A 26406-nucleotide genomic window follows, 5' to 3' on the forward strand; every position below is an offset into this window, starting at 1 on the left:
TGATGTGCTGATGGTATTTATTTGAAGATTTATGACAATTTTCCGATTTCAGTATCAAACAACATGATGCAAGACACGGCAAACTGCAGAGGTTTATAAAGGACTATAAAGGTCATATAGTTACACATTTGAGAAATATAATAAACATAAAGAACTGGCTTACTTGGTTGAGTACTTGTCATGCTAAGAGGACAAGCATCAATCACAATTCATACTAAAAATGGTTAACTGTAATTATACTACACGTGTTTTCTGTCATTTTCAAGTATAGTCTTCCGTTCAGGTGAGAAAACATTTTGGTCCAATCTGAAGGCTCTTCTTTCTGGGTCAGTTCACTTAGACATAGAACCATTTGTCAACTGAGAAAAGAAGTAGAAAATGTTCCATTGTAAGTGTGAAATCCAACAAAGTTGAATATATAGACATATAGATAACGTATAGAGATATTTAGTAAATAAATCACAGGTGTATTGAATTTAAATAAGATTAATTTCACGTCAAAGCACATACCAATGGAATTAACTAACAAAATAAATACACACCTGCACTTGGAATAGGGTCTTCAGGGCCAAAAACACATGCCTACAAGACAATATCATTATTATCAATATTACTTATCAAGCACACATTAATATTACAGCTAAGCTGTTTTAGTAGGATAAGCCAAATAAGTGAAAGGAACTCACGGCATCAACAACAGCCTTAGCATCAGTAGTGGAACAGCAGAATGGACTGTCTGTGACACAGGTGTTGGTACTGGATCAGAAGAGAAAAACACAAATAGAACTGTTTAATTTGAGAAGAAAGGGATGCCTCTGTAAAATAAAAAATATAACTGTTTTAGTTGAGAAGACTCTGTAAAAACACAAATAGAACTGTTTTAGTTGAGAAGACTCTGTAAAAACACAAATATAACTGTTTTAGTTGAGAAGACTCTGTAAAAACACACATAGAACTGTTTTAGTTGAGAAGACTCTGTAAAAACACAAATAGAACTTTTTTAGTTGAGAAGACTCTGTACAAACACAAATAGAACTGTTTTAGTTGAGAAGACTCTGTAAAAACACAAATAGAACTGTTTTAGTTGAGAAGACTCTGTAAAAACACAAATTGAACTGTTTTAGTTGAGAAGACTCTGTAAAAACACAAATAGAACTGTTTTAGTTGAGAAGACTGTAAAAACACAAATATAACTGTTTTAGTTGAGAAGACTCTGTAAAAACACAAATATAACTTTTTTAGTTGAGAAGACTCTGTACAAACACAAATAGAACTGTTTTAGTTGAGAAGACTCTGTAAAAACACAAATAGAACTGTTTTAGTTGAGAAGACTCTGTAAAAACACAAATTGAACTGTTTTAGTTGAGAAGACTCTGTAAAAACACAAATAGAACTGTCTTAGTTGAGAAGACTGTAAAAACACAAATTGAACTGTTTTAGTTGAGAAGACTATGTACAAACACAAATAGAACTGTTTTAGTTGAGAAGACTGTAAAAACACAAATAGAACTGTTTTAGTTGAGAAGACTCTGTAAAAACACAAATAGAACCGTTTTAGTTGAGAAGACTCTGTAAAAACACAAATAGAACTGTTTTAGTTGAGAAGACTCTGTAAAAACACAAATAGAACTGTTTTAGTAAAAACAAGCCATTGACTGAACTAAACCGTCTTATATTGTTTTATCGTTGTTTGTTTTTACTCGTCTTCGTAGGAATGCATCCGCATCACTGACAGCCTATTGAACAGACGGCCATATTACACAGAGATTGTAAATCTATATCTCAGTCTCACCAGTTCAGTTCTCCAGCGTTGGTCTTTTTGGAGATCAGCGACTTCCAAAACTCGTGAGTTTCCTTGACTGTCTTAAGAGCAAAGTCCTGGAGGGGGGAAGCATGTCAAATGATTCCCTGCATGCTTCAGAAAATAAAACCCTGCATACACCTCCACTATACTACTCTCTGTACTGAGCAGAAAGTACGTTGTGTCCCAAATGGCACCTTAGTCCCTTTATAGTGCACTTCTTTTGACCAGGGCCCATAAAAAGTAGTGCACTATGGGAATCGAGTTCCACCCTTGATATGTTCCATATTTCAATATAAAAAAAAGAGTAACAATGTGTACTTACACTGTAATACACTTTTATGTTATTGTTTTATTGAATTGTGTGTGATTGAGTGTATAAATAGCCTGTCCTATGAGTGATTTAGAGCAGGGATGTCAAGGCATTGTTTTTCGTCCGGAGGGCCGCACTGAAAATCGGTTGTATTTCCACGCCGTCAAAATTAGCCAAAAATGTTCCTCTAACCACAGTGTGAGGAATTTTCCATGCTTCCTGACTGTCTAGTTTTCATTTGGGTGATTATTATCACTGCTACACAGTTTATATTTGGTTTGAGTCATTTTAAAGTATATTGAGTTAGTTTTCCTACACGTTTATTTTACTCATACCAGCCGTGGGCTGGATTGGACCCCCTCGCGAGCTGGATTGGACCCCCTTCGGCCTGCGGGCCATAGGTTTGACATCCCTGATTTAGAGGAAGAATCCAATAGTAACTGACATCAATATCAATGTCTTGCTATTGGGCTTTGCTCTTGTTGGCCTTCGGTGCAGAACAAACAGGTGAAAACTGTATTTTTACCCTGTCCTTGAACTCTCCGTTAAATGCAAACTGGTTCTCAGGTTTTCCATCGGGAACTTTATATTTTTTGAACCACTCAAATGTAGCTTCCAGATACCCAGGCTTGAGTCTTCTTACGTCATCAATATCTGCATTGATCACAAGAAGAAGATGTGTATTCCATGGTTAGCCACAAACACATTTTAAAACACCCACTACTGTGTAACTGTTGATCAGATATCAGACAGACATTCAGGGTCTTAAAAGGTCTCTGAAAGAAAGTAAGTAACCTTGTCCAAGTCAGAATGGCCCATCAACTCACTACATACTGACACCTGCTCCTGTTTCTGTAGCGTGAGGCAGCTTGACGTATAAGTACATCATTCTGGACAGGATGCTAGTCTATTAAAGGGCCTCTAAAAAGCGCTATATAAATCCCAATACATTCTGAATATGTATTAGATGTCCTCATACTGTTAAAGTTGTTGGCCTCTGGATCCTCCATGTTGATGACAATGACTTTCCAGTCTGTTTCTCCTTCGTCGATCAGAGCCAGAGTGCCCAACACCTTGACTTTAATCACCTCTCCACGAGAGCACACCTCAAAATCACAACGAGAGGGAGATGAAGAGAAGAAGAAGAAGTAGAAGAAGAAGACAAAGAAGAAGAATTAGAAGAAGAAGAATTAGAAGAAGAAGAAGTAGAAGAAGGAGAGAAAGAGAGAGAGATAAAGAGAAAGAGAGGAGAGAGAGAGAGAGAGAAAGAAAGAAAGAAAGAAAGAAAGAAAGAAAGAAAGAAAGAGAGAGAAATAAACAAAGAGAGAGAGAGAAAGAGAGAAAGAAAGAAAGAGTGAGAGAGAGAGAGAAAGAGAGAGAAAAAGGGAGAGAGAGAAAGAGAGAGAGAGAAAGAGAGACAGAAAGAAAGAGAGAGGGAGAAAGAGAGCGAGAGAAAGAGAGAGGGGGGAGGGAGAAAGAGAGCGAGAAAGAGAGAGAGAAAGAGAGAGAGAGAAGGAGAGAGAGAGGAGAGAGAGAAAGAGAGAGAGAGGGAAGGAGAGAGAGAGAAAGAGAGAGAGAAAGAGAGAGAGAGAAAGAAAGAAAGAAAGAAAGAAAGAAAGAAAGAAAGAAAGAAAGAAAGAAAGAAAGAAAGAAAGAAAGAAAGAAAGAAAGAAAGAAAGAAAGAAAGAGAAAGAAAGAACAAAGAGAGAAAAAGAAAGAGAGAGAGAGAGAGAAAGAGAGAGAGAAAAAGAGAGAGAGAGAAAGAGAGAGACAGAAAGAAAGAGAGAGTGGGGAGGGAGAAAGAGAGCGAGAAAGAGAGAGAGAAAGAGAGAGCGAGAGAGAAAGAGAGAGAGACAAAAAGAGAGAAAGAATGAGATTGACAACATTTAAATTAGAAGACTATGAATTAAGACAGTACATTCACACAACCACGTTCCTTTGACAAGCAGAAAAAACACACATTGAGTAACAACAGAACGTTTCCTCCATTCAATAAAGTTGTAGTGCAGTACCTTGTATCCTATGTCACAGATGTCAATAGGGTCATTGTCACCACAGCATCCTGTATCTGCGTCTTTATGGCCCGGGTCCTCCCATGTCTGAGAAATAAATAAAGACGAGAGAACAGTGATTGATAACCTGGTTCTATTTGAAATAAGCCACAACTTATAAAAGGCATTATAGAACATTCATAAATCCTACAGATGCTTCAGAAATCATTTAAAACCCCTATAGATTCTTCATAAATCATTCATAACCCCCTATAGATGCTTCATAAATCATTCATAAACCCTATAGATTCTTCATAAATCATTCATAACCCCTATAGATGCTTCATAAATCATTCATAAATCATTCATAACCCCTATAGATGCTTCAGAAATCATTCATAAATCATTTATAACCCCCTATAGATGCTTCAGAAATCATTCATAAATCATTCATAACCCCTATAGATGCTTCAGAAATCATTCATAACCCCTATAGATGCTTCAGAAATCATTCATAACCCCTATAGATGCTTCAGAAATCATTCATAACCCCTATAGATGCTTCAGAAATCATTCATAACCCCTATAGATGCTTCAGAAATCATTCATAACCCCTATAGATGCTTCAGAAATCATTCATAAACCCCTATAGATGCTTCAGAAATCATTCATAAACCCCTATAGATGATTCATAAATCATTCATAAACCCCTATAGATGCTTCAGAAATCATTCATAACCCCCTATAGATGCTTCAGAAATCATTCATAAACCCCTATAGATGCTTCAGAAATCATTCATAACCCCTATAGATGCTTCAGAAATCATTCATAACCCCTATAGATGCTTCAGAAATCATTCATAACCCCTATAGATGCTTCAGAAATCATTCATAACCCCTATAGATGCTTCATAAATCATTCATAAACCCCTATAGATGCTTCAGAAATCATTCATAACCCCCTATAGATGCTTCAGAAATCATTCATAAACCCCTATAGATGCTTCATAAATCATTCATAAATCATTTATAAACCCCTATAGATGATTCAGAAATCATTCATAACCCCTATAGATGCTTCATAAATCATTCAGAAATCATTCATAAACCCCTATAGATGATTCAGAAATCATTCAGAAATCATTTATAAACCCCTATAGATGATTCAGAAATCATTCATAACCTCTATAGATGCTTCATAAATCATTCATAAATCATTTATAAACCCCTATAGATGATTCAGAAATCATTCATAACCCCTATAGATGCTTCATAAATCATTCATAAATCATTTATAAACCCCTATAGATGATTCAGAAATCATACATAACCCCTATAGATGCTTCAGAAATCATTCAGAAACCATTCATAACCCCCTATAGATGCTTCAGAAATCATTCATAACCCCTATAGATGCTTCAGAAATCATTCAGAAATCATTCATAAACCCCTATAGATGCTTCAGAAATCATTCATAACCTCTATAGATGCTTCAGAAATCATTCAGAAATCATTCATAAACCCCTATAGATGATTCAGAAATCATTCATAACCCCTATAGATGCTTCATAAATCATTCATAAATCATTCATAAACTCCTATAGATGATTCAGAAATCATTCATAACCCCTATAGATGCTTCAGAAATCATTCAGAAATCATTCATAAACCCCTATAGATGCTTCAGAAATCATTCAGAAATCATTCATAACCCCTATAGATGCTTCATAAATCATTCATAAACCCCTATAGATGCTTCAGAAATCATTCATAACCCCCTATAGATGCTTCAGAAATCATTCATAAATCATTCATAACCCCTATAGATGCTTCAGAAATCATTCATAAACCCCTATAGATGCTTCAGAAATCATTCATAAATCATTCATAACCCCTATAGATGCTTCATAAATCATTCATAAACCCCTATAGATGCTTCAGAAATCATTCATAAATCATTCATAACCCCTATAGATGATTCAGAAATCATTCATAACCCCTATAGATGCTTCAGAAATCATTCATAAATCATTCATAAACCCCTATAGATGCTTCAGAAATCATTCATAAATCATTTATAAACCCCTATAGATGATTCAGAAATCATTCATAACCCCTATAGATGCTTCAGAAATCATTCATAAATCATTTATAAACCCCTATAGATGATTCAGAAATCATTCATAAATCATTTATAAACCCCTATAGATGATTCAGAAATCATTCATAAACCCCTATAGATGATTCAGAAATCATTCATAAACCCCTATAGATGATTCAGAAATCATTCATAACCCCTATAGATGCTTCAGAAATCATTCATAAACCCCTATAGATGATTCAGAAATCATTCATAAACCCCTATAGATGCTTCATAAATCATTCAGAAATCATTCATAAACCCCTATAGATGCTTCAGAAATCATTCAGAAATCATTCATAACCCCTATAGATGCTTCATAAATCATTCATAAACCCCTATAGATGCTTCATAAATCATTCATAAATCATTCATAAACCCCTATAGATAATTCAGAAATCATTCATAACCCCTATAGATGCTTCAGAAATCATTCAGAAATCATTCATAAACCCCTATAGATGCTTCAGAAATCATTCAGAAATCATTCATAACCCCTATAGATGCTTCATAAATCATTCATAAACCCCTATAGATGCTTCAGAAATCATTCATAACCCCCTATAGATGCTTCAGAAATCATTCATAAATCATTCATAACCCCTATAGATGCTTCAGAAATCATTCATAAACCCCTATAGATGCTTCAGAAATCATTCATAAATCATTCATAACCCCTATAGATGCTTCATAAATCATTCATAAACCCTTATAGATGCTTCAGAAATCATTCATAAATCATTCATAACCCCTATAGATGATTCAGAAATCATTCATAACCCCTATAGATGCTTCAGAAATCATTCATAAATCATTCATAAACCCCTATAGATGCTTCAGAAATCATTCATAAATCATTTATAAACCCCTATAGATGATTCAGAAATCATTCATAACCCCTATAGATGCTTCAGAAATCATTCATAAATCATTTATAAACCCCTATAGATGATTCAGAAATCATTCATAAATCATTTATAAACCCCTATAGATGATTCAGAAATCATTCATAAACCCCTATAGATGATTCAGAAATCATTCATAAACCCCTATAGATGCTTCATAAATCATTCATAAATCATTTATAAACCCCTATAGATGATTCAGAAATCATACATAACCCCTATAGATGCTTCAGAAATCATTCAGAAACCATTCATAACCCCCTATAGATGCTTCAGAAATCATTCATAACCCCTATAGATGCTTCAGAAATCATTCAGAAATCATTCATAAACCCCTATAGATGCTTCAGAAATCATTCATAACCTCTATAGATGCTTCAGAAATCATTCAGAAATCATTCATAAACCCCTATAGATGATTCAGAAATCATTCATAACCCCTATAGATGCTTCATAAATCATTCATAAATCATTCATAAACCCCTATAGATGATTCAGAAATCATTCATAACCCCTATAGATGCTTCAGAAATCATTCAGAAATCATTCATAAACCCCTATAGATGCTTCAGAAATCATTCAGAAATCATTCATAACCCCTATAGATGCTTCATAAATCATTCATAAACCCCTATAGATGCTTCAGAAATCATTCATAACCCCCTATAGATGCTTCAGAAATCATTCATAAATCATTCATAACCCCTATAGATGCTTCAGAAATCATTCATAAACCCCTATAGATGCTTCAGAAATCATTCATAAATCATTCATAACCCCTATAGATGCTTCATAAATCATTCATAAACCCCTATAGATGCTTCATAAATCATTCATAAATCATTCATAAACCCCTATAGATGCTTCAGAAATCATTCATAAATCATTTATAAACCCCTATAGATGATTCAGAAATCATTCATAACCCCTATAGATGCTTCAGAAATCATTCATAAATCATTTATAAACCCCTATAGATGATTCAGAAATCATTCATAAATCATTTATAAACCCCTATAGATGATTCAGAAATCATTCATAAACCCCTATAGATGATTCAGAAATCATTCATAAACCCCTATAGATGATTCAGAAATCATTCATAACCCCTATAGATGCTTCAGAAATCATTCATAAACCCCTATAGATGATTTAGAAATCATTCATAAACCCCTATAGATGCTTCATAAATCATTCATAAACCCCTATAGATGATTCAGAAATCATTCATAAACCCCTATAGATGATTCAGAAATCATTCATAAATCATTCATAAACCCCTATAGATGATTCAGAAATCATTCATAAACCCCTATAGATGATTCAGAAATCATTTATAAACCCCTATAGATGATTCAGAAATCATTCATAAATCATTTATAAACCCCTATAGATGATTCAGAAATCATTCATAAACCCCTATAGATGATTCAGAAATCATTCATAAACCCCTATAGATGATTCAGAAATCATTCATAACCCCTATAGATGCTTCAGAAATCATTCATAAACCCCTATAGATGATTCAGAAATCATTCATAAACCCCTATAGATGCTTCAGAAATCATTCATAACCCCTATAGATGCTTCATAAATCATTCATAACCCCCTATAGATGCTTCAGAAATCATTCAGAAATCATTCATAAACCCCTATAGATGATTCAGAAATCATTCATAACCCCTATAGATGCTTCAGAAATCATTCATAAACCCCTATAGATGATAAACCCAGGCCCTGCATGTCCCCAGGCACCCTCATTTTTTGACTTCTGTGATCGAAAAAGCCTTGGTTTCATGCATGTCAACATCAGAAGCCTCCTCCCTAAGTTTGTCTTACTCACTGCTCTAGCACACTCTGCTAACCCTGATGTCCTTGCCGTGTCTGAATCCTGGCTCAGGAAGGCCACCAAAAATTCTGAGATTTCCATACCCAACTATAACATCTTCCGTCAAGATAGAACTGCCAAAGGGGGAGGAGTTGCAGTCTACTGCAGAGATAGCCTGCAAAGTAATGTCATACTTTCCAGGTCCATACCCAAACAGTTCGAACTACTAATTTTGAAAATTACTCTCTCCAGAAATAAGTCTCTCACTGTTGCCGCCTGCTACCGACCCCCCTCAGCTCCCAGCTGTGCCCTGGACACCATTTGTGAATTGATCGCCCCCCACCTAGCTTCAGAGTTTGTTCTGTTAGGTGACCTAAACTGGGATATGCTTAACACCCCGGCAGTCCTACAATCTAAGCTAGATGCCCTCAATCTCACTCAAATCATCAAGGAACCCACCAGGTACAACCCTAACTCTGTAAACAAGGGCACCCTCATTGACGTCATCCTGACCAACTGGCCCTCCAAATACACCTCCGCTGTCTTCAACCAGGATCTCAGCGATCACTGCCTCATTGCCTGTATCCGCTACGGAGCCGCAGTCAAACGACCACCCCTCATCACTGTCAAACGCTCCCTAAAACACTTCTGTGAGCAGGCCTTTCTAATCGACCTGGCCCGGGTATCCTGGAAGGACATTGACCTCATCCCGTCAGTTGAGGATGCCTGGTCTTTCTTTAAAAGTAACTTCCTCACCATTTTAGATAAGCATGCTCCGTTCAAAAAACGCAGAACTAAGAACAGATATAGCCCCTGGTTCACTCCAGACCTGACTGCCCTCGACCAGCACAAAAACATCCTGTGGCGGACTGCACTAACATCGAATAGTCCCCGCGATATGCAACTGTTCAGGGAAGTCAGGAACCAATACACACAGTCAGTCAGGAAAGCTAAAGCCAACTTCTTCAGGCAGAAGTTTGCATCCTGTAGCTCCAACTCCAAAAAGTTCTGGGACACTGTGAAGTCCATGGAGAACAAGAGCACCTCCTCCCAGCTGCCCACTGCACTGAGGCTAGGTAACACGGTCACCACCGATAAATCCATGATTATCGAAAACTTCAACAAGCATTTCTCAACGGCTGGCCATGCCTTCCGCCTGGCTACTCCAACCTCGGCCAACAGCTCCCCCCCCCCCGCAGCTACTCGCCCAAGCCTCTCCAGGTTCTCCTTTACCCAAATCCAGATAGCAGATGTTCTGAAGAGCTGCAAAACCTGGACCCGTACAAATCAGCTGGGCTTGACAATCTGGACCCTCTATTCCTGAAACTATCCGCCGCCATTGTCGCAACCCCTATTACCAGCCTGTTCAACCTCTCTTTCATATCGTCTGAGATCCCCAAGGATTGGAAAGCTGCCGCAGTCATCCCCCTCTTCAAGGGGGGCGACACCCTGGACCCAAACTGTTACAGACCTATATCCATCCTGCCCTGCCTATCTAAGGTCTTCGAAAGCCAAGTCAACAAACAGGTCACTGACCATCTTGAATCCCACCGTACCTTCTCCGCTGTGCAATCTGGTTTCCGAGCCGGTCACGGGTGTACCTCAGCCACGCTCAAGGTACTAAACGATATCATAACCGCCATCGATAAAAGACAGTACTGTGCAGCCGTCTTCATAGACCTTGCCAAGGCTTTCGACTCTGTCAATCACCGTATTCTTATCGGCAGACTCAGTAGCCTCGGTTTTTCGGATGACTGCCTTGCCTGGTTCACCAATTACTTTGCAGACAGAGTTCAGTGTGTCAAATCGGAGGGCATGCTGTCCGGTCCTCTGGCAGTCTCTATGGGGGTGCCACAGGGTTCAATTCTCGGGCCGACTCTTTTCTCTGTATATATCAATGATGTTTCTCATGCTGCGGGCGATTCCCTGATCCACCTCTACGCAGACGACACCATTCTATATACTTCCGGCCCGTCCTTGGACACTGTGCTATCTAACCTCCAAACGAGCTTCAATGCCATACAGCACTCCTTCCGTGGCCTCCAACTGCTCTTAAACGCTAGTAAAACCAAATGCATGCTGTTCAACCGTTCGCTGCCTGCACCCGCACGCCTGACCAGCATCACCACCCTGGATGGTTCCGACCTTGAATATGTGGACATCTATAAGTACCTAGGTGTCTGGCTAGACTCTAAACTCTCCTTCCAGACCCATATCAAACATCTCCAATCGAAAATCAAATCAAGAGTCGGCTTTCTATTCCGCAACAAAGCCTCCTTCACTCACGCCGCCAAACTTACCCTAGTAAAACTGACTATCCTACCGATCCTCGACTTCGGCGATGTCATCTACAAAATTGCTTCCAACACTCTACTCAGCAAACTGGATGCAGTTTATCACAGTGCCATCCGTTTTGTCACTAAAGCACCTTATACCACCCACCACTGCGACTTGTATGCTCTAGTCGGCTGGCCCTCACTACATATTCGTCGCCAGACCCACTGGCTCCAGGTCATCTACAAGTCCATGCTAGGTAAAGCTCCGCCTTATCTCAGTTCACTGGTTACGATGGCAACACCCATCCGTAGCACGCGCTCCAGCAGGTGTATCTCACTGATCATCCCTAAAGCCAACACCTCATTTGGCCGCCTTTCGTTCCAGTTCTCTGCTGCCTGTGACTGGAACGAATTGCAAAAATCGCTGAAGTTGGAGACTTTTATCTCCCTCACCAACTTCAAACATCTGCTATCTGAGCAGCTAACCGATCGCTGCAGCTGTACATAGTCTATTGGTAAATAGCCCACCCATTTTCACCTACCTCATCCCCATACTGTTTTTATTTATTTATTTTTCTGCTCTTTTGCACACCAATATCTCTACCTGTACATAACCATCTGATCATTTATCACTCCAGTGTTAATCTGCATAATTGTAATTATTTGCCTACCTTCTCATGCCTTTTGCACACAATGTATATATAGACTCCCCTTTTTTCTACTGTGTTATTGACTTGTTAATTGTTTACTCCATGTGTAACTCTGTGTTGTCTGTTCACACTGCTATGCCTTATCTTGGCCAGGTCGCAGTTGTAAATGAGAACTTGTTCTCAACTAGCCTACCTGGTTAAATAAAGGTGAAATAAAAAAAATAAAAATAAAAATTCAGAAATCATTCATAACCCCTATAGATGATTCAGAAATCATTCATAACCCCTATAGATGATTCAGAAATAATTCATAACCCCTATAGATGATTCAGAAATCATTCATAACCCCTATAGATGCTTCAGAAATCATTCAGAAATCATTCATAAACCCCTATAGATGATTCAGAAATCATTCATAACCCCTATAGATGATTCAGAAATCATTCATAACCCCTATAGATGATTCAGAAATCATTCATAACCCCTATAGATGATTCAGAAATCATTCATAACCCCTATAGATGCTTCAGAAATCATTCATAAATCATTCATAAATCCCTATAGATGATTCAGAAATCATTCATAACCCCTATAGATGATTCAGAAATCATTCATAACCCCTATAGATGCTTCAAAAATCATTCATAAATCATTCATAAACCCCTATAGATGATTCAGAAATCATTCAGAAATCTTTTATAAACCCCTATAGATGATTCAGAAATCATTCATAACCCCTATAGATGCTTCAGAAATCATTCAGAAATCATTCATAAACCCCTATAGATGATTCAGAAATCATTCATAACCTCTATAGATGATTCAGAAATCATTCATAACCCCTATAGATGCTTCATAAATCATTCATAACCCCCTATAGATGATTCAGAAATCATTCATAACCCCTATAGATGATTCAGAAATCATTCATAACCCCTATAGATGCTTCATAAATCATTCATAACCCCCTATAGATGCTTCAGAAATCATTCAGAAATCATTCATAAACCCCTATAGATGATTCAGAAATCATTCATAACCCCTATAGATGATTCAGAAATCATTCATAAACCCCTATAGATGATTCAGAAATCATTCATAACCCCTATAGATGCTTCATAAATCATTCATAACCCCCTATAGATGCTTCAGAAATCATTCAGAAATCATTCATAAACCCCTATAGATGATTCAGAAATCATTCATAACCCCTATAGATGCTTCATAAATCATTCAGAAATCATTCATAACCCCTATAGATGCTTCAGAAATCATTCAGAAATCATTCATAAACCCCTATAGATGCTTCAGAAATCATTCATTAACCCCTATAGATGATTCAGAAATCATTCATAACCCCTATAGATGATTCAGAAATCATTCATAACCCCTATAGATGCTTCATAAATCATTCATAACCCCCTATAGATGATTCAGAAATCATTCATAACCCCTATAGATGATTCAGAAATCATTCATAACCCCTATAGATGATTCAGAAATCATTCATAACCCCTACAGATGCTTCATAAATCATTCATAACCCCCTATAGATGCTTCAGAAATCATTCAGAAATCATTCATAAACCCCTATAGATGATTCAGAATTCATTCATAACCCCTATAGATGATTCATAAATCATTCATAAACCCCTATAGATGCTTCAGAAATCATTCATAACCCCTATAGATGATTCAGAAATCATTCATAACCCCTATAGATGATTCAGAAATCATTCATAACCTCTATAGAAGCTTCAGAAATCATTCATAACCCCTATAGATGATTCAGAAATCATTCATAAACCCCTATAGATGCTTCATAAATCATTCATAACCCCTATAGATGATTCAGAAATCATTTATAAACCCCTATAGATGCTTCAGAAATCATTCATAACCCATATAGATGATTCAGAAATCATTCATAACCCCTATAGATGATTCAGAAATCATTTATAAACCCCTATAGATGCTTCATAAATCATTCATAACCCCTATAGATGATTCAGAAATCATTTATAAACCCCTATAGATGCTTCAGAAATCATTTATAAACCCCTATAGATGCTTCAGAAATCATTCATAACCCCTATAGATGCTTCAGAAATCATTCATAACCCCTATAGATGATTCAGAAATCATTCATAACCCCTATAGATGCTTCAGAAATCATTCATAACCCCTATAGATGCTTCAGAAATCATTCATAACCCCTATAGATGATTCAGAAATCATTCATAACCCCTATAGATGCTTCAGAAATCATTCATAACCCCTATAGATGATTCAGAAATCATTCATAACCCCTATAGATGCTTCAGAAATCATTAATAACCCCCTATAGATGATTCAGAAATCATTCATAACCCCCTATAGATGATTCAGAAATCATTCATAAACCCCTATAGATGCTTCAGAAATCATTCATAACCCCTATAGATGCTTCAGAAATCATTCATAACCCCTATAGATGATTCAGAAATCATTCATAACCCCTATAGATGCTTCAGAAATCATTCATAACCCCTATAGATGCTTCAGAAATCATTCATAACCCCTATAGATGCTTCAGAAATCATTCATAACCCCTATAGATGATTCAGAAATCATTCATAACCCCTATAGATGCTTCAGAAATCATTCATAACCCCTATAGATGCTTCAGAAATCATTCATAACCCCTATAGATGCTTCAGAAATCATTCATAACCCCCTATAGATGATTCAGAAATCATTTATAAACCCCTATAGATGCTTCATAAATCATTCATAACCCCTATAGATGATTCAGAAATCATTTATAAACCCCTATAGATGCTTCAGAAATCATTTATAAACCCCTATAGATGCTTCAGAAATCATTCATAACCCCTATAGATGCTTCAGAAATCATTCATAACCCCTATAGATGATTCAGAAATCATTCATAACCCCTATAGATGCTTCAGAAATCATTCATAACCCCTATAGATGCTTCAGAAATCATTCATAACCCCTATAGATGATTCAGAAATCATTCATAACCCCTATAGATGCTTCAGAAATCATTCATAACCCCTATAGATGATTCAGAAATCATTCATAACCCCTATAGATGCTTCAGAAATCATTAATAACCCCCTATAGATGATTCAGAAATCATTCATAACCCCCTATAGATGATTCAGAAATCATTCATAAACCCCTATAGATGCTTCAGAAATCATTCATAACCCCTATAGATGCTTCAGAAATCATTCATAACCCCTATAGATGATTCAGAAATCATTCATAACCCCTATAGATGCTTCAGAAATCATTCATAACCCCTATAGATGCTTCAGAAATCATTCATAACCCCTATAGATGCTTCAGAAATCATTCATAACCCCTATAGATGATTCAGAAATCATTCATAACCCCTATAGATGCTTCAGAAATCATTCATAACCCCTATAGATGCTTCAGAAATCATTCATAACCCCCTATAGATGCTTCATAAATCATTCATAACCCCTATAGATGCTTCAGAAATCATTCATAGGTAAATCTCATGCTAGAAAACTACTGATAAGGAAGGGAAAAATTTGTGTTTTCTTTTAAACTGTACTTTTATAAACTTTCAATACATTTAACCGAAATGTTTCTATTCTAGGGAGAGATGGTCCACCCCTGGTTAACTTGCCTGAGGGATGGCTCCATAGTTCCAGATGTATCCTTTGTGTGGAAACACGTTGGCCACATAACGAAGGTTCCCCTTCTTGATGTCTTGCTTCAATGGATTTAGAGGGTCTTTGGTGGCAATCTGAGGAAAACAATACAACATTCACGTGAAACAACGAACGGAGATATTAAGTGACGGATGACTCTGTACCTGTTTACTATGCGTTTGCAGTAGAATACTGAATAAACAATAAGCATAAAACCATACTGCTCATTCTAATTGGAGTGGAGCGAGAACTTCACCTCTGTCTCAGCAGAGCTTCTTTCAAGGTGCCGTACATTGAGGCAAACAAAGGATCATACGACTACAAGACAAGTAGTGAAACAAACCTCCATCTTTGCGTTGGTCCATCTGGGTACCTCAACAACAGCATGGAAGATGTTCTGTTGGAGGAAATAACCAAGGTTAACACCAATGTTTCAGATATCACCACATTTATGTTGAAAAACACAATTACATAATGATTGTTGATTAATCTCACACACACACACACACACACACACACACACACACACCTGAGCTTCATCTGCATAAATTGGTATGTCATGGAATGGAGAGACGTGTTTTCCCTCAGTATTTCCTGTGTAGAGAGACAGTGATGAATGCACAGTATATCAGAAACATTATACTGTACTAATACATTGCAGTAACTTCAAACGACCTGATTATTAATGAACAGTAACGTGGGGGACTTACGCCAACATGGAACTCATCAACTCACATACAGACATACTGTAGATGCCTATACTGTAGCATGAGAGACATACTGTAGATCTCTATACTGTAGCATGAGAGACATACTGTAGATGCCTATACTGTAGCATGAGAGACATACTGTAGATGCCTATACTGTAGCATGAGAGACATACTGTAGATGCCTATACTGTAGCATGAGAGCCATACTGTAGATGCCTATACTGTAGCATGAGAGACATACTGTAGATGCCTATACTGTAGCATGAGAGACATACTGTAGATGCCTATACTGTAGCATGAGAGACATACTGTAGATGCCTATACTGTAGCATGAGAGCCATACTGTAGATGCCTATACTGTAGCATGAGAGACATACTGTAGATCCCTATACTGTAGTATGAGAGACATACTGTAGATCCCTATACTGTAGCATGAGAGCCATACTGTAGATGCCTATATTGTAGTATGAGAGACATACTGCAGATCCCTATACTGTAGCATGAGAGCCATACTGTAGATGCCTATACTGTAGCATGAGAGCCATACTGTAGATGCCTATACTGTAGCATGAGAGACATACTGTAGATCCCAATACTGTAGCATGAGAGCCATACGGTAGTGTGTACATGTCAAGCTGTGTAGCTACCACCACTAAGCTAGTTCATTACGTACCGAGCTAGACGCAACTACAGTCTAATGTCTTTAGCTCCATATATACAGTATATATATACACCAAACTATACAGTGATGTATTGAAAGAGCTGGTCACTCACTGAAGAACACCCTGTAGTCCAGTGTGTTGGGCTTGCCTCTCTCCTCGATGGTGAAGCTCATGTCTACTGCCTTATTTTGTTCAGTCTGCTTCTTGGTACTGCTGCTAGTGGGCGTACTTCCTGTACTGCCTGTAGGAGTAGACAATGGGAAGCCCATCTCCTCGTCATGCAGGTTAACTAGTAGGTTAAGACCGTAGGTTGGAGTGTGAAGGAGAGTGCGAGCAGGAGGCATGTGCTCCTCTTAAGGCCATGGCAACGCAGGGGTTGGTGACGTCAGGCTTGATCTGTGTGTCTGTGCGTGTGTGTGTGTCTGTGTGTGACAACAGAAGGGGGGGGGGGGCAAGTCTATAAGGCTCTGTGTTAGTCGGTGAACAAGGAACTACCTTCAATGTTACAATAACTGCACAGTTAAATATAGCACAGTACGCGGGTGAATTTAGACTTTGAGAAAGCTATAATTGGTCCTTGGTAGCCTAACCTAATCTCTCTGCTGTATAGTCCTACCACTTCCTTGTAAGTCCCTGATCCCTACTGCTGTATAAGACAACTAGATCAGAGGCTAGTCTAAATACAACACCTTACTGTCCTTGGTTGGTATGTGTTTTGATGCCCAGTTGTAACGGCCGTTGTTGGTGGAAGGAGAGGAGGACCAAAATGCAGCGTGGTATGTGTCCATATTGATAATTTATTATCATAAGAACACTAAACAAAATAACAACGGAGAATGAACGAAACGAAACAGTCCTGTCTGGTGTAGACACAAAACAGAAAACAATCACCCACAACTCAAAAGTGAAACCAGGCTACCTAAGTATGGTTCTCGATCAGGGACAACGATTGACAGCTGCCTCTGATTGAGAACTATACCAGGCCAAACACAGAAATCCCAAAACATAGAAAAAGGAACCAAGACAACATAAAACAAAGACATAACAAAAGAACTAAGGCCAGAACGTGACACCAGTTCCCTCCATAATGTAGTAGATATACAATATAACAGCGTCCGCTGGCCTAAATGTCTGGGCTTTTTGAGTCCCTCTTCATTCCAACTGAAACAGATGGAGCTGACTGGTGGCTGGAGTTCGACCAATTAAGACCATGCTTAAGTCTTATGTCCATGGCATGACCTTTCACCACCTGAGTGGCACCCTATTCCCTAAATAGTGCACTGCTTTTGACCAGAGACCCATGGTGCTTTAGGGCAATCTTACAGACTGCAAATGCAAATAAAATAAATATCATACACTTATTCATGCTCTGAAAACAGATAACCTGGTATTCATGCTCTGAAAACAGAACCTGGTATTCATGCTCTGAAAACAGATAACCTGGTATTCATGCTCTGAAAACAGATAACCTGGTATTCATGCTCTGAAAACAGAACCTGGTATTCATGCTCTGAAAACAGAACCTGGTATTCATGCTCTGAAAACAGATAACCTGGTATTCATGCTCTGAAAACAGATAACCTGGTATTCATGCTCTGAAAACAGAACCTGGTATTCATGCTCTGAAAACAGATAACCTGGTCTTCATGCTTTGAAAACAGATAATAACCTGGTATTCATGCTCTGAAAACAGATAACCTGGTATTCATGCTCTGAAAACAGATAACCGGTCTTCATGCTCTGAAAACAGATAATAACCTGGTATTCATGCTCTGAAAACAGATAACAACCTGGTATTCATGCTCTGAAAACAGATAACCTGGTATTCATGCTCTGAAAACAGATAATAACCTGGTATTCATGCTCTGAAAACAGATAATAACCTGGTATTCATGCTCTGAAAACAGATAACCTGGTATTCATGCTCTGAAAACAGATAATAACCTGGTATTCATGCTCTGAAAACAGATAATAACCTGGTATTCATGCTCTGAAAACAGATAACCTGGTATTCATGCTCTGAAAACAGATAATAACCTGGTATTCATGCTCTGAAAACAGATAATAACCTGGTATTTATGCTCTGAAAACAGATAACCTGGTATTCATGCTCTGAAAACAGATAATAACCTGGTATTCATGCTCTGAAAACAGATAATAACCTGGTATTCATGCTCTGAAAACGGATAACTTAGTCTTCATGCTCTGAAAACAGATAACCTGGTATTCATGCTCTGAAAACAGATAACCTGGTATTCATGCTCTGAAAACAGATAATAACCTGGTATTCATGCTCTGAAAACAGATAATAACCTGGTATTCATGCTCTGAAAACAGATAACTTAGTCTTCATGCTCTGAAAACAGATAACCTGGTATTCATGCTCTGAAAACAGATAACCTGGTATTCATGCTCTGAAAACAGATAATAACCTGGTATTTATGCTCTGAAAACAGAACCTGGTATTCATGCTCTGAAAACAGATAATAACCTGGTATTCATGCTCTGAAAACAGATAATAACCTGGTATTCATGCTCTGAAAACAGATAATAACCTGGTATTCATGCTCTGAAAACAGATAACTTAGTCTTCATGCACATAATTTGTTATGCAGTTATCTACCTATCTGGTGGGCTATCTGGTCTAAACTCCTTACCTTGAATTTGGCCTTGGTTCATCATCCCTCTTATGAATGTCTCCAACTTAAAAATAAATCTATTTACATTTCCACACAACGGGTCATGTAACAATCAACATTTTGCAAGCAAATTAATCCAAGGAGCTGATCAAATACAAATTTGGAATAAAAATATTTATTCTTTGTTTTCTAAATGAGTAAAGTCAGTCCATTCGCATGTGAAGCTACAAAGTGGGTGACGCCAGTGAACTCAGTCTGATTGATTTACGGTAGTTGTCCTCTACACCAGGAGGGACAGCATCTCTCCAATTAGGATTGATTTAGTTGTCCTCTACACAAGGAGGGACAGCATCTCTCCAATTAGGATTGATTTAGTTGTCCTCTACACAAGGAGGGACAGCATCTCTCCAATTAGGATTGATTTAGTTGTCCTCTACACAAGGAGGGACAGCATCTCTCCAATTAGGATTTATTTAGTTGTCCTCTACACCAGGAGGGACAGCATCTCTCCAATTAGGCTTGATTTAGTTGTCCTCTACACAAGGAGGGACAGCATCTCTCCAATTAGGATTGATTTAGTTGTCCTCTACACAAGGAGGGACAGCATCTCTCCAATTAGGATTGATTTAGTTGTCCTCTACACAAGGAGGGACAGCATCTCTCCAATTAGGATTGATTTAGTTGTCCTCTACACAAGGAGGGACAGCATCTCTCCAATTAGGATTGATTTAGTTGTCCTCTACACAAGGAGGGACAGCATCTCTCCAGTTAGGATTGATTTAGTTGTCCTCTACACAAGGAGGGACAGCATCTCTCCAGTTAGGATTGATTTAGTTGTCCTCTACACAAGGAGGGACAGCATCTCTCCAGTTAGGATTGATTTAGTTGTCCTCTACACAAGGAGGGACAGCATCTCTCCAATTAGGATTGATTTAGTTGTCCTCTACACAAGGAGGGACAGCATCTCTCCAATTAGGATGATAGGTTGAAGATACATTTTTTAAAAAAAGACGTAGCACTTAATTGCCATTCCTTTGATGATGAAAACAGCCCATTGTTAATAAGGACTATGTACTAGCTGTAGCTCTTAGTGCACTCTGGAAAGGCTACCGCAAAAGTGTAAACAGCAACATCTAGTCATCTCTGAACTGAGCTCCAACTCAAATGGACTTTCAATAATGGCAGCAACTACAGTAGGCTCACGTGTTCTGGTCTGGAGAGGCCTCAAGTTTGATAGTTCCCATACAGCAAACATGGGGAAAAAAATGTAATGAAATACAGGCCAAACAATTGAATCTCTGAAGAATCAAAAGCAACTAATTGTACTATTGAAAAAGTCTGAAGGCACAGCATGCAATCCTCATTGTCTTGAAGTGTGGATAAACTGTCCATCTTAGAAGAAGACAAGCTCTTAGTTGTCTGTTGTAGTTTGAATTTCAAATGTTTGAGGAAATTGTTGAATGACAGTTAACAAGTTGTTGTCCAAAGGATTTGACTTCAAGTTGATACACTTCAGCGCTGGCATGGCCTGCAACTTTCCCACGGGGACGTCTGTGGGAGAGATGAGACATTAGACATTTGAGAAAGAACCAATGAATGTTCACAAGAGACTAAATGCGTCATTATGGCTGGTTCCTGATTCTCCACACTTCTCCCACTTCTCTGCACTTGCTCACTTTCTCTCACAGATTAAACAACGGTATTATCTCCCTCCATCCGATTCTAACACCAATCTAATGGTATTAACTCCCTCCAGCCAATTCTAACACCAATCCAATGGTATTAACTTCCTCCATCCGATTCTAACACCAATCTAATGGTATTAACTTCCTCCAGCCAATTCTAACACCAATCTAATGGTATTAACTTCCTCCAGCCAATTCTAACACCAATCTAATGGTATTATCTCCCTCCAGCCAATTCTAACACCAATCTAATGGTATTAACTTCCTCCAGCCAATTCTAACACCAATCTAATGGTATTAACTTCCTCCAGCCAATTCTAACACCAATCTAATGGTATTATCTCCCTCCAGCCAATTCTAACACCAATCTAATGGTATTATCTCCCTCCATCCGATTCTAACACCAATCGAATGGTATTAACTTCCTCCATCCAATTCTAACACCAATCGAATGGTATTATGCCCCTCCATCCAATTCTAACACCAATCGAATGGTATTATGCCCCTCCATCCAATTCTAACACCAATCGAATGGTATTAACTAACTCCAGCCAATTCTAACACCAATCTAATGGTATTAACTAACTCCAGCCAATTCTAACACCAATCCAATGGTATTAACTTCCTCCATCCAATTCTAACACCAATCGAATGGTATTAACTTCCTCCAGCCAATTCTAACACCAATCGAATGGTATTAACTTCCTCCAGCCAATTCTAACACCAATCGAATGGTATTATGCCCCTCCATCCAATTCTAACACCAATCGAATGGTATTATGCCCCTCCATCCAATTCTAACACCAATCGAATGGTATTATCCCCCTCCAGCCAATTGTAACACCAATGCATTTAAATCCTCGGAAGAAGGGTAGAGAATGGGAACGCAGCACTGACTCCATCTTACCAGTGATGTCATTCCCTTCCAGGTTGATTCTTTCCAGAGACTGGATCTCTGTCAGTCTCTCGGGGAAGACAGACAACTTGTTGTTGGCCAAGTTGATGCTGGTCAGATGTTCCAGCTCGCCAACTACATCTGGCAGTTTAGTGATTACATTGCCGTGCAAGTCCAGTTCTGAAAAGATATTGGAAAATACTGCTAAATCACCAGCTAACTTACCTGAATATTCCTCGCACAGATTCAACACATTCAGTCAAATATTTGTTGACTATTGGTGTATTAGGCTAACCTGGTCCCAGATCTGTTTGTGCTCTTGCCTACTCCATTCTGTCAGTGCCAAGCCAATGACAATTCCATACTGGCCCCAGGCTAGTGTTCGGCTGCTATGCTGGCCCCAGGCTAGTGTTCGGCTGCTATGCTGGCCCCAGGCTAGTGTTCGGCTGCTATGCTGGCCCCAGGCTACTGTTCGGCTGCTATACTGGCCCCGGGCTACTGTTCGGTTGCTATGCTGGCCCCGGGCTACTGTTCGGCTGCTATGCTGGCCCCGGGCTACTGTTAGGCTGCTATGCTGGCCCCGGGCTACTGTTCGGCTGCTATGCTGGCCCCGGGCTACTGTTCGGCTGCTATACTGGCCCCAGGCTAGTGTTAGGCTGCTATACTGGCCCCAGGCTACTGTTCGGCTGCTATGCTGGCCCCGGGCTACTGTTAGGCTGCTATGCTGGCCCCGGGCTACTGTTAGGCTGCTATACAAAGATGTGTGCTACCTTAAAGATAAAGGCTTTAAAGCTATCAATCTGATAACGTGTGATAGTGTTATATAAAAGGCCCCTCCACTAAAACATGTTAAGTGGGGGGGGGGGGGGGGGGGGGGGGAGTACACATGCATAGCTACCTCTCAATTGAGTGAAGGTTTTGAAGAATTTGCTTGTAACTCCCTTCATCTCATTGTCAGCCAACGTGACGATGTGTATCTTCTCTGCAACGCTGTTGAGGACCCTGAATACCCCATCTGGGAAACTGATCAGTTTGCAGTTTGACAGATCTAAAGAAATAAAGGATAACAATTAGTAATGGCCATGGGTTACATCCCAAATGGCACCCTATTCCCTATTTAGTGCACTACTTTTGACCAGGGCCCATAGGGCTCTATTCAAAAGTAGTGTACTACATAGGGAATAGGGTGGTATTTGGGATGCATATATGAGAAAGCATGGCTTAGAGCTGAAGAAGATGAGTGTTATAGTGAAGAGGTTATTTCAAAATAAACTTTACAGTCTGTCACGACCGTCGTAGTGAGGAGACCAAAGAGCAGCGTGATGTGAATACATATTTTAATGTAAGACGAAAGAACACTAAAACAAACTTACAAAACGAACGTGACCGCTATAAACACTGAGCGCTATAAACACTGAGCGCTATAAACACTGAGCACAAACATGCAACATCACATAGACAATAACCCACAAAATAACCCAAGGAATATGGCTGCCTAAATATGGTTCCCAATCAGAGACAATGATAAACAGCTGCCTCTAATTGAGAACCAATCTAGGCAACCATAGACATATAAAACCCTAGAACGTAAACAACCCCGTAAACCTACAAAACCCCTAGACAGTACAAAAACCCTAGATGAGACAAAAACACACATACTACCCTCGTCACACCCTGACCTAACCAAAATATATAAAGAAAACAAAGAATACTCAGGTCAGGGCGCGACACAGTCATGCCTTGCTCAAATCTAACGTCACTGCAACCCTCTGGTTCTTATGTCAAATATGCATATTAAGTTCACAAGAACTAGTCAGGCTGAGAGGACAACATAATGTCATCCTGGAAGGAGAGAGCTTTTGGTAACACATTACTGCCATCTGCTGGCCGAAAGTAGTAAGACTCAACAACCTGGATATACTTGTAGATCGGGGATCATCAACTAAATTCAACTGCAGGCTGATTTCTCTTGGAGTGGATGGTCGGGGGGGGGGCCGGAACATGATTACAAATAATTTGTAGACTGCAAATTGACCGCAAGAAGCCTAAACAGATATAGTGTTTGACTAAAACATAATCCTTTCAAACCTTGTTTACATTTGTATACGATCACGTATCTTTCTGCTATGCGTTGGAATGATTGGGAACAGATTTCTTTGATTAAAATCACTTGGAGCTGATTTACTGGTGTTTTTACAGTCTTTTATGACCGACAATGAAAATTAAGACAAAAAATTAAAATATACCGTACCAGTCAAAAGTTTGGACACACCTACTCATTCAAGGGTTTTTCTTTATTTGTACTATTTTCTACACTGTAGAATAATAGTTAAGACATCAAAACTATGAAATAACACATATGGAATCATGTAGTAACCAAAAAAACTGTTAAACAAGCATTCCTCATGAAGCTGGTTGAGAGAACGCCAAGAGTGTGCAAAGCTGTCATCAAGGCAAAGGGTGGTGTAAGGGCGTTCGTCTGTAGGAGGAAGAGAAGCGGACCAAAGCGCAGCGTGGTGGTTATTCATGTTTTAATAACTCAATACACATGAACAAACTAACAAAACCAAGAAATGTGCAAACGCAAAACAGTCCTATCCTGTGACAAACAAACACAGTGACAGGAACAATCACCCACCAACACACAGTGAAACCCAGGCTACCTAAGTATGATTCTCAATCAGAGACAACTAATGACACCTGCCTCTGATTGAGAACCATACTAGGCCGAAAACATAGAAATGCCCCAAAACATAGAAAAACAAACATAGACTGCCCACCCAACTCACGCCCTGACCATACTAAATAAATACAAAACAACAGAAATAGAGGTCAGAACGTGACAGTACCCCCCCCCAAAGGTGCGGACTCCGGCCGCAAAACCTTGACCTATAGGGGAGGGTCTGGGTGGGCGTCTGTCCGCGGGGGCGGCTCTGGCGCGGGACGCGGACCCCACTTCACCATTGTCTTAGTCCGCCTTATTGTCCGCCTCCCTGGCTTACTCACCATGGCCACCCCTCTCAATGACCCCACTGGACAGAGGGACTGCTCGGGACAGAGGGGCAGCTCGGGACAGAGGTGAAGCAGCTGCTCGGGACAGAGGGACAACTGCTCGGGACAAAGGGGCGATAGCAGCTCGGGACAGAGGGGCGATAGCAGCTCGGGACAGAGGGGCGATAGCAGCTCGGGACAGAGGGGCGATGGCTGCTCTGGACAGAGGGACAGCTGCTCGGGACAGAGGGGCGGCAGCAGCTTGGGACAGAGGGGCGACAGCTGCTCTGGACAGAGGGGCAGCTGCTCGGGCGGCCCCTGGCTGACTGACGGCACTGGCGGCCCCTGGCTTACTGGCGGCACTGGCGGCCCCTGGCTTACTGGCGGCCCCTGGCTGACTGGCGGCCCCTGGCTGACTGGCGGCACTGGCGGCCCCTGGCTGACTGGCGGCACTGGCGGCCCCTGGCTGACTGGCGGCACTGGCGGCCCCTGGCTGACTGGCGGCACTGGCGGCCCCTGGCTGACTGGCGGCACTGGCGGCCCCTGGCTGACTGGCGGCACTGGCGGCCCCTGGCTGACTGGCGGCACTGGCGGCCCCTGGCTGACGGGCGGCACTGGCGGCCCCTGGCTGACGGGCGGCACTGGCGGCCCCTGGCAGACGGGCGGCACTGGCGGCCCCTGGCAGACGGGCGGCACTGGCGGCTCCTGGCAGACGGGCGGCACTGGCGGCGCTGGGCAGACGGGCGGCACTGGCGGCGCTGGGCAGACGGGCGGCACTGGCGGCGCTGGGCAGACGGGCGGCGTTGGCGGCGCTGGGCAGACGGGAGGCTCAGCTGGTGCTGGGCAGACGGGAAGCTCAGCTGGCGCTGGACAGACGGGAAGCTCAGCTGGCGCTGGACAGACGGGAAGCTCAGCTGGCGCTGGGCAGACGGGAAGCTCAGCTGGCGCTGGGCAGACGGGAAGCTCAGCTGGCGCTGGGCAGACGGGAAGCTCCGGCAACGCTGGAGAAACGGAAGGCCCTGGTAGCGCCGGAGAGGCGGGAGACTCCGGCAGCGGCGCCGGACAGGCGGGAGGCTCCGGCAAAGGCGCCGGACAGGCGGGAAGCTCCGGCAGAGGCGCCGGACAGGCGGGAAGCTCCGGCAGAGGCGCCGGACAGGCGGGAAGCTCCGGCAGAGGCGCCGGACAGGCGGGAGGCTCCGGCAGAGGCGCCGGACAGGCGGGAGGCGCC

At 40.5% G+C, this 26406-nt stretch overlaps 2 protein-coding genes across 7 annotated transcripts in view; both read right to left on the reverse strand.

The window, feature by feature from the left end:
* LOC110515022 (inorganic pyrophosphatase) lies at positions 1–19772 on the reverse strand. 3 transcript variants are annotated; one of them, XM_090228777.1, is made up of 12 exons: positions 19626–19772; positions 17081–17209; positions 16126–16190; positions 15940–15993; positions 15572–15691; positions 4127–4213; positions 3094–3220; positions 2641–2768; positions 1793–1878; positions 687–756; positions 543–582; positions 1–359 (listed from the first exon to the last, which is right to left on the reverse strand). In XM_090228777.1, exons 1-12 carry the CDS (start codon positions 19648–19650, stop codon positions 337–339), a joined length of 954 nt encoding a protein of 317 aa, XP_090084903.1. In that variant the 5' UTR covers positions 19651–19772; the 3' UTR covers positions 1–336. The 3 variants fall into 3 exon arrangements, with proteins under 3 accessions (XP_090084903.1, XP_036844385.2, XP_090084902.1); XM_036988490.2 differs by lacking the exon at positions 17081–17209; XM_090228776.1 differs by lacking the exon at positions 19626–19772 and having other exon boundaries at positions 17081–17398.
* LOC110515023 (leucine-rich repeat-containing protein 20) overlaps positions 19767–26406 on the reverse strand; it is a 9686-nt gene continuing 3046 nt past the window's right edge. For all 4 annotated transcript variants that reach the window (XM_090228782.1, XM_090228780.1, XM_090228779.1 and 1 more), the window contains exons 3-5: positions 23086–23235; positions 22200–22367; positions 19767–21158 (exon numbers count right to left, since the gene is read on the reverse strand). In XM_090228782.1, coding sequence (XP_090084908.1) covers positions 21019–21158; positions 22200–22367; positions 23086–23235 — 458 coding nt within the window. In that variant the 3' untranslated portion in view covers positions 19767–21018. The remainder of the gene's footprint in view (positions 21159–22199; positions 22368–23085; positions 23236–26406) is intronic.

The sequence above is a fragment of the Oncorhynchus mykiss genome, unplaced genomic scaffold (assembly GCF_057628025.1).
Source record: "Oncorhynchus mykiss isolate SJ-2025 unplaced genomic scaffold, ASM5762802v1 scaffold101, whole genome shotgun sequence".
Taxonomy (NCBI): Eukaryota; Metazoa; Chordata; class Actinopteri; order Salmoniformes; family Salmonidae; genus Oncorhynchus; species Oncorhynchus mykiss.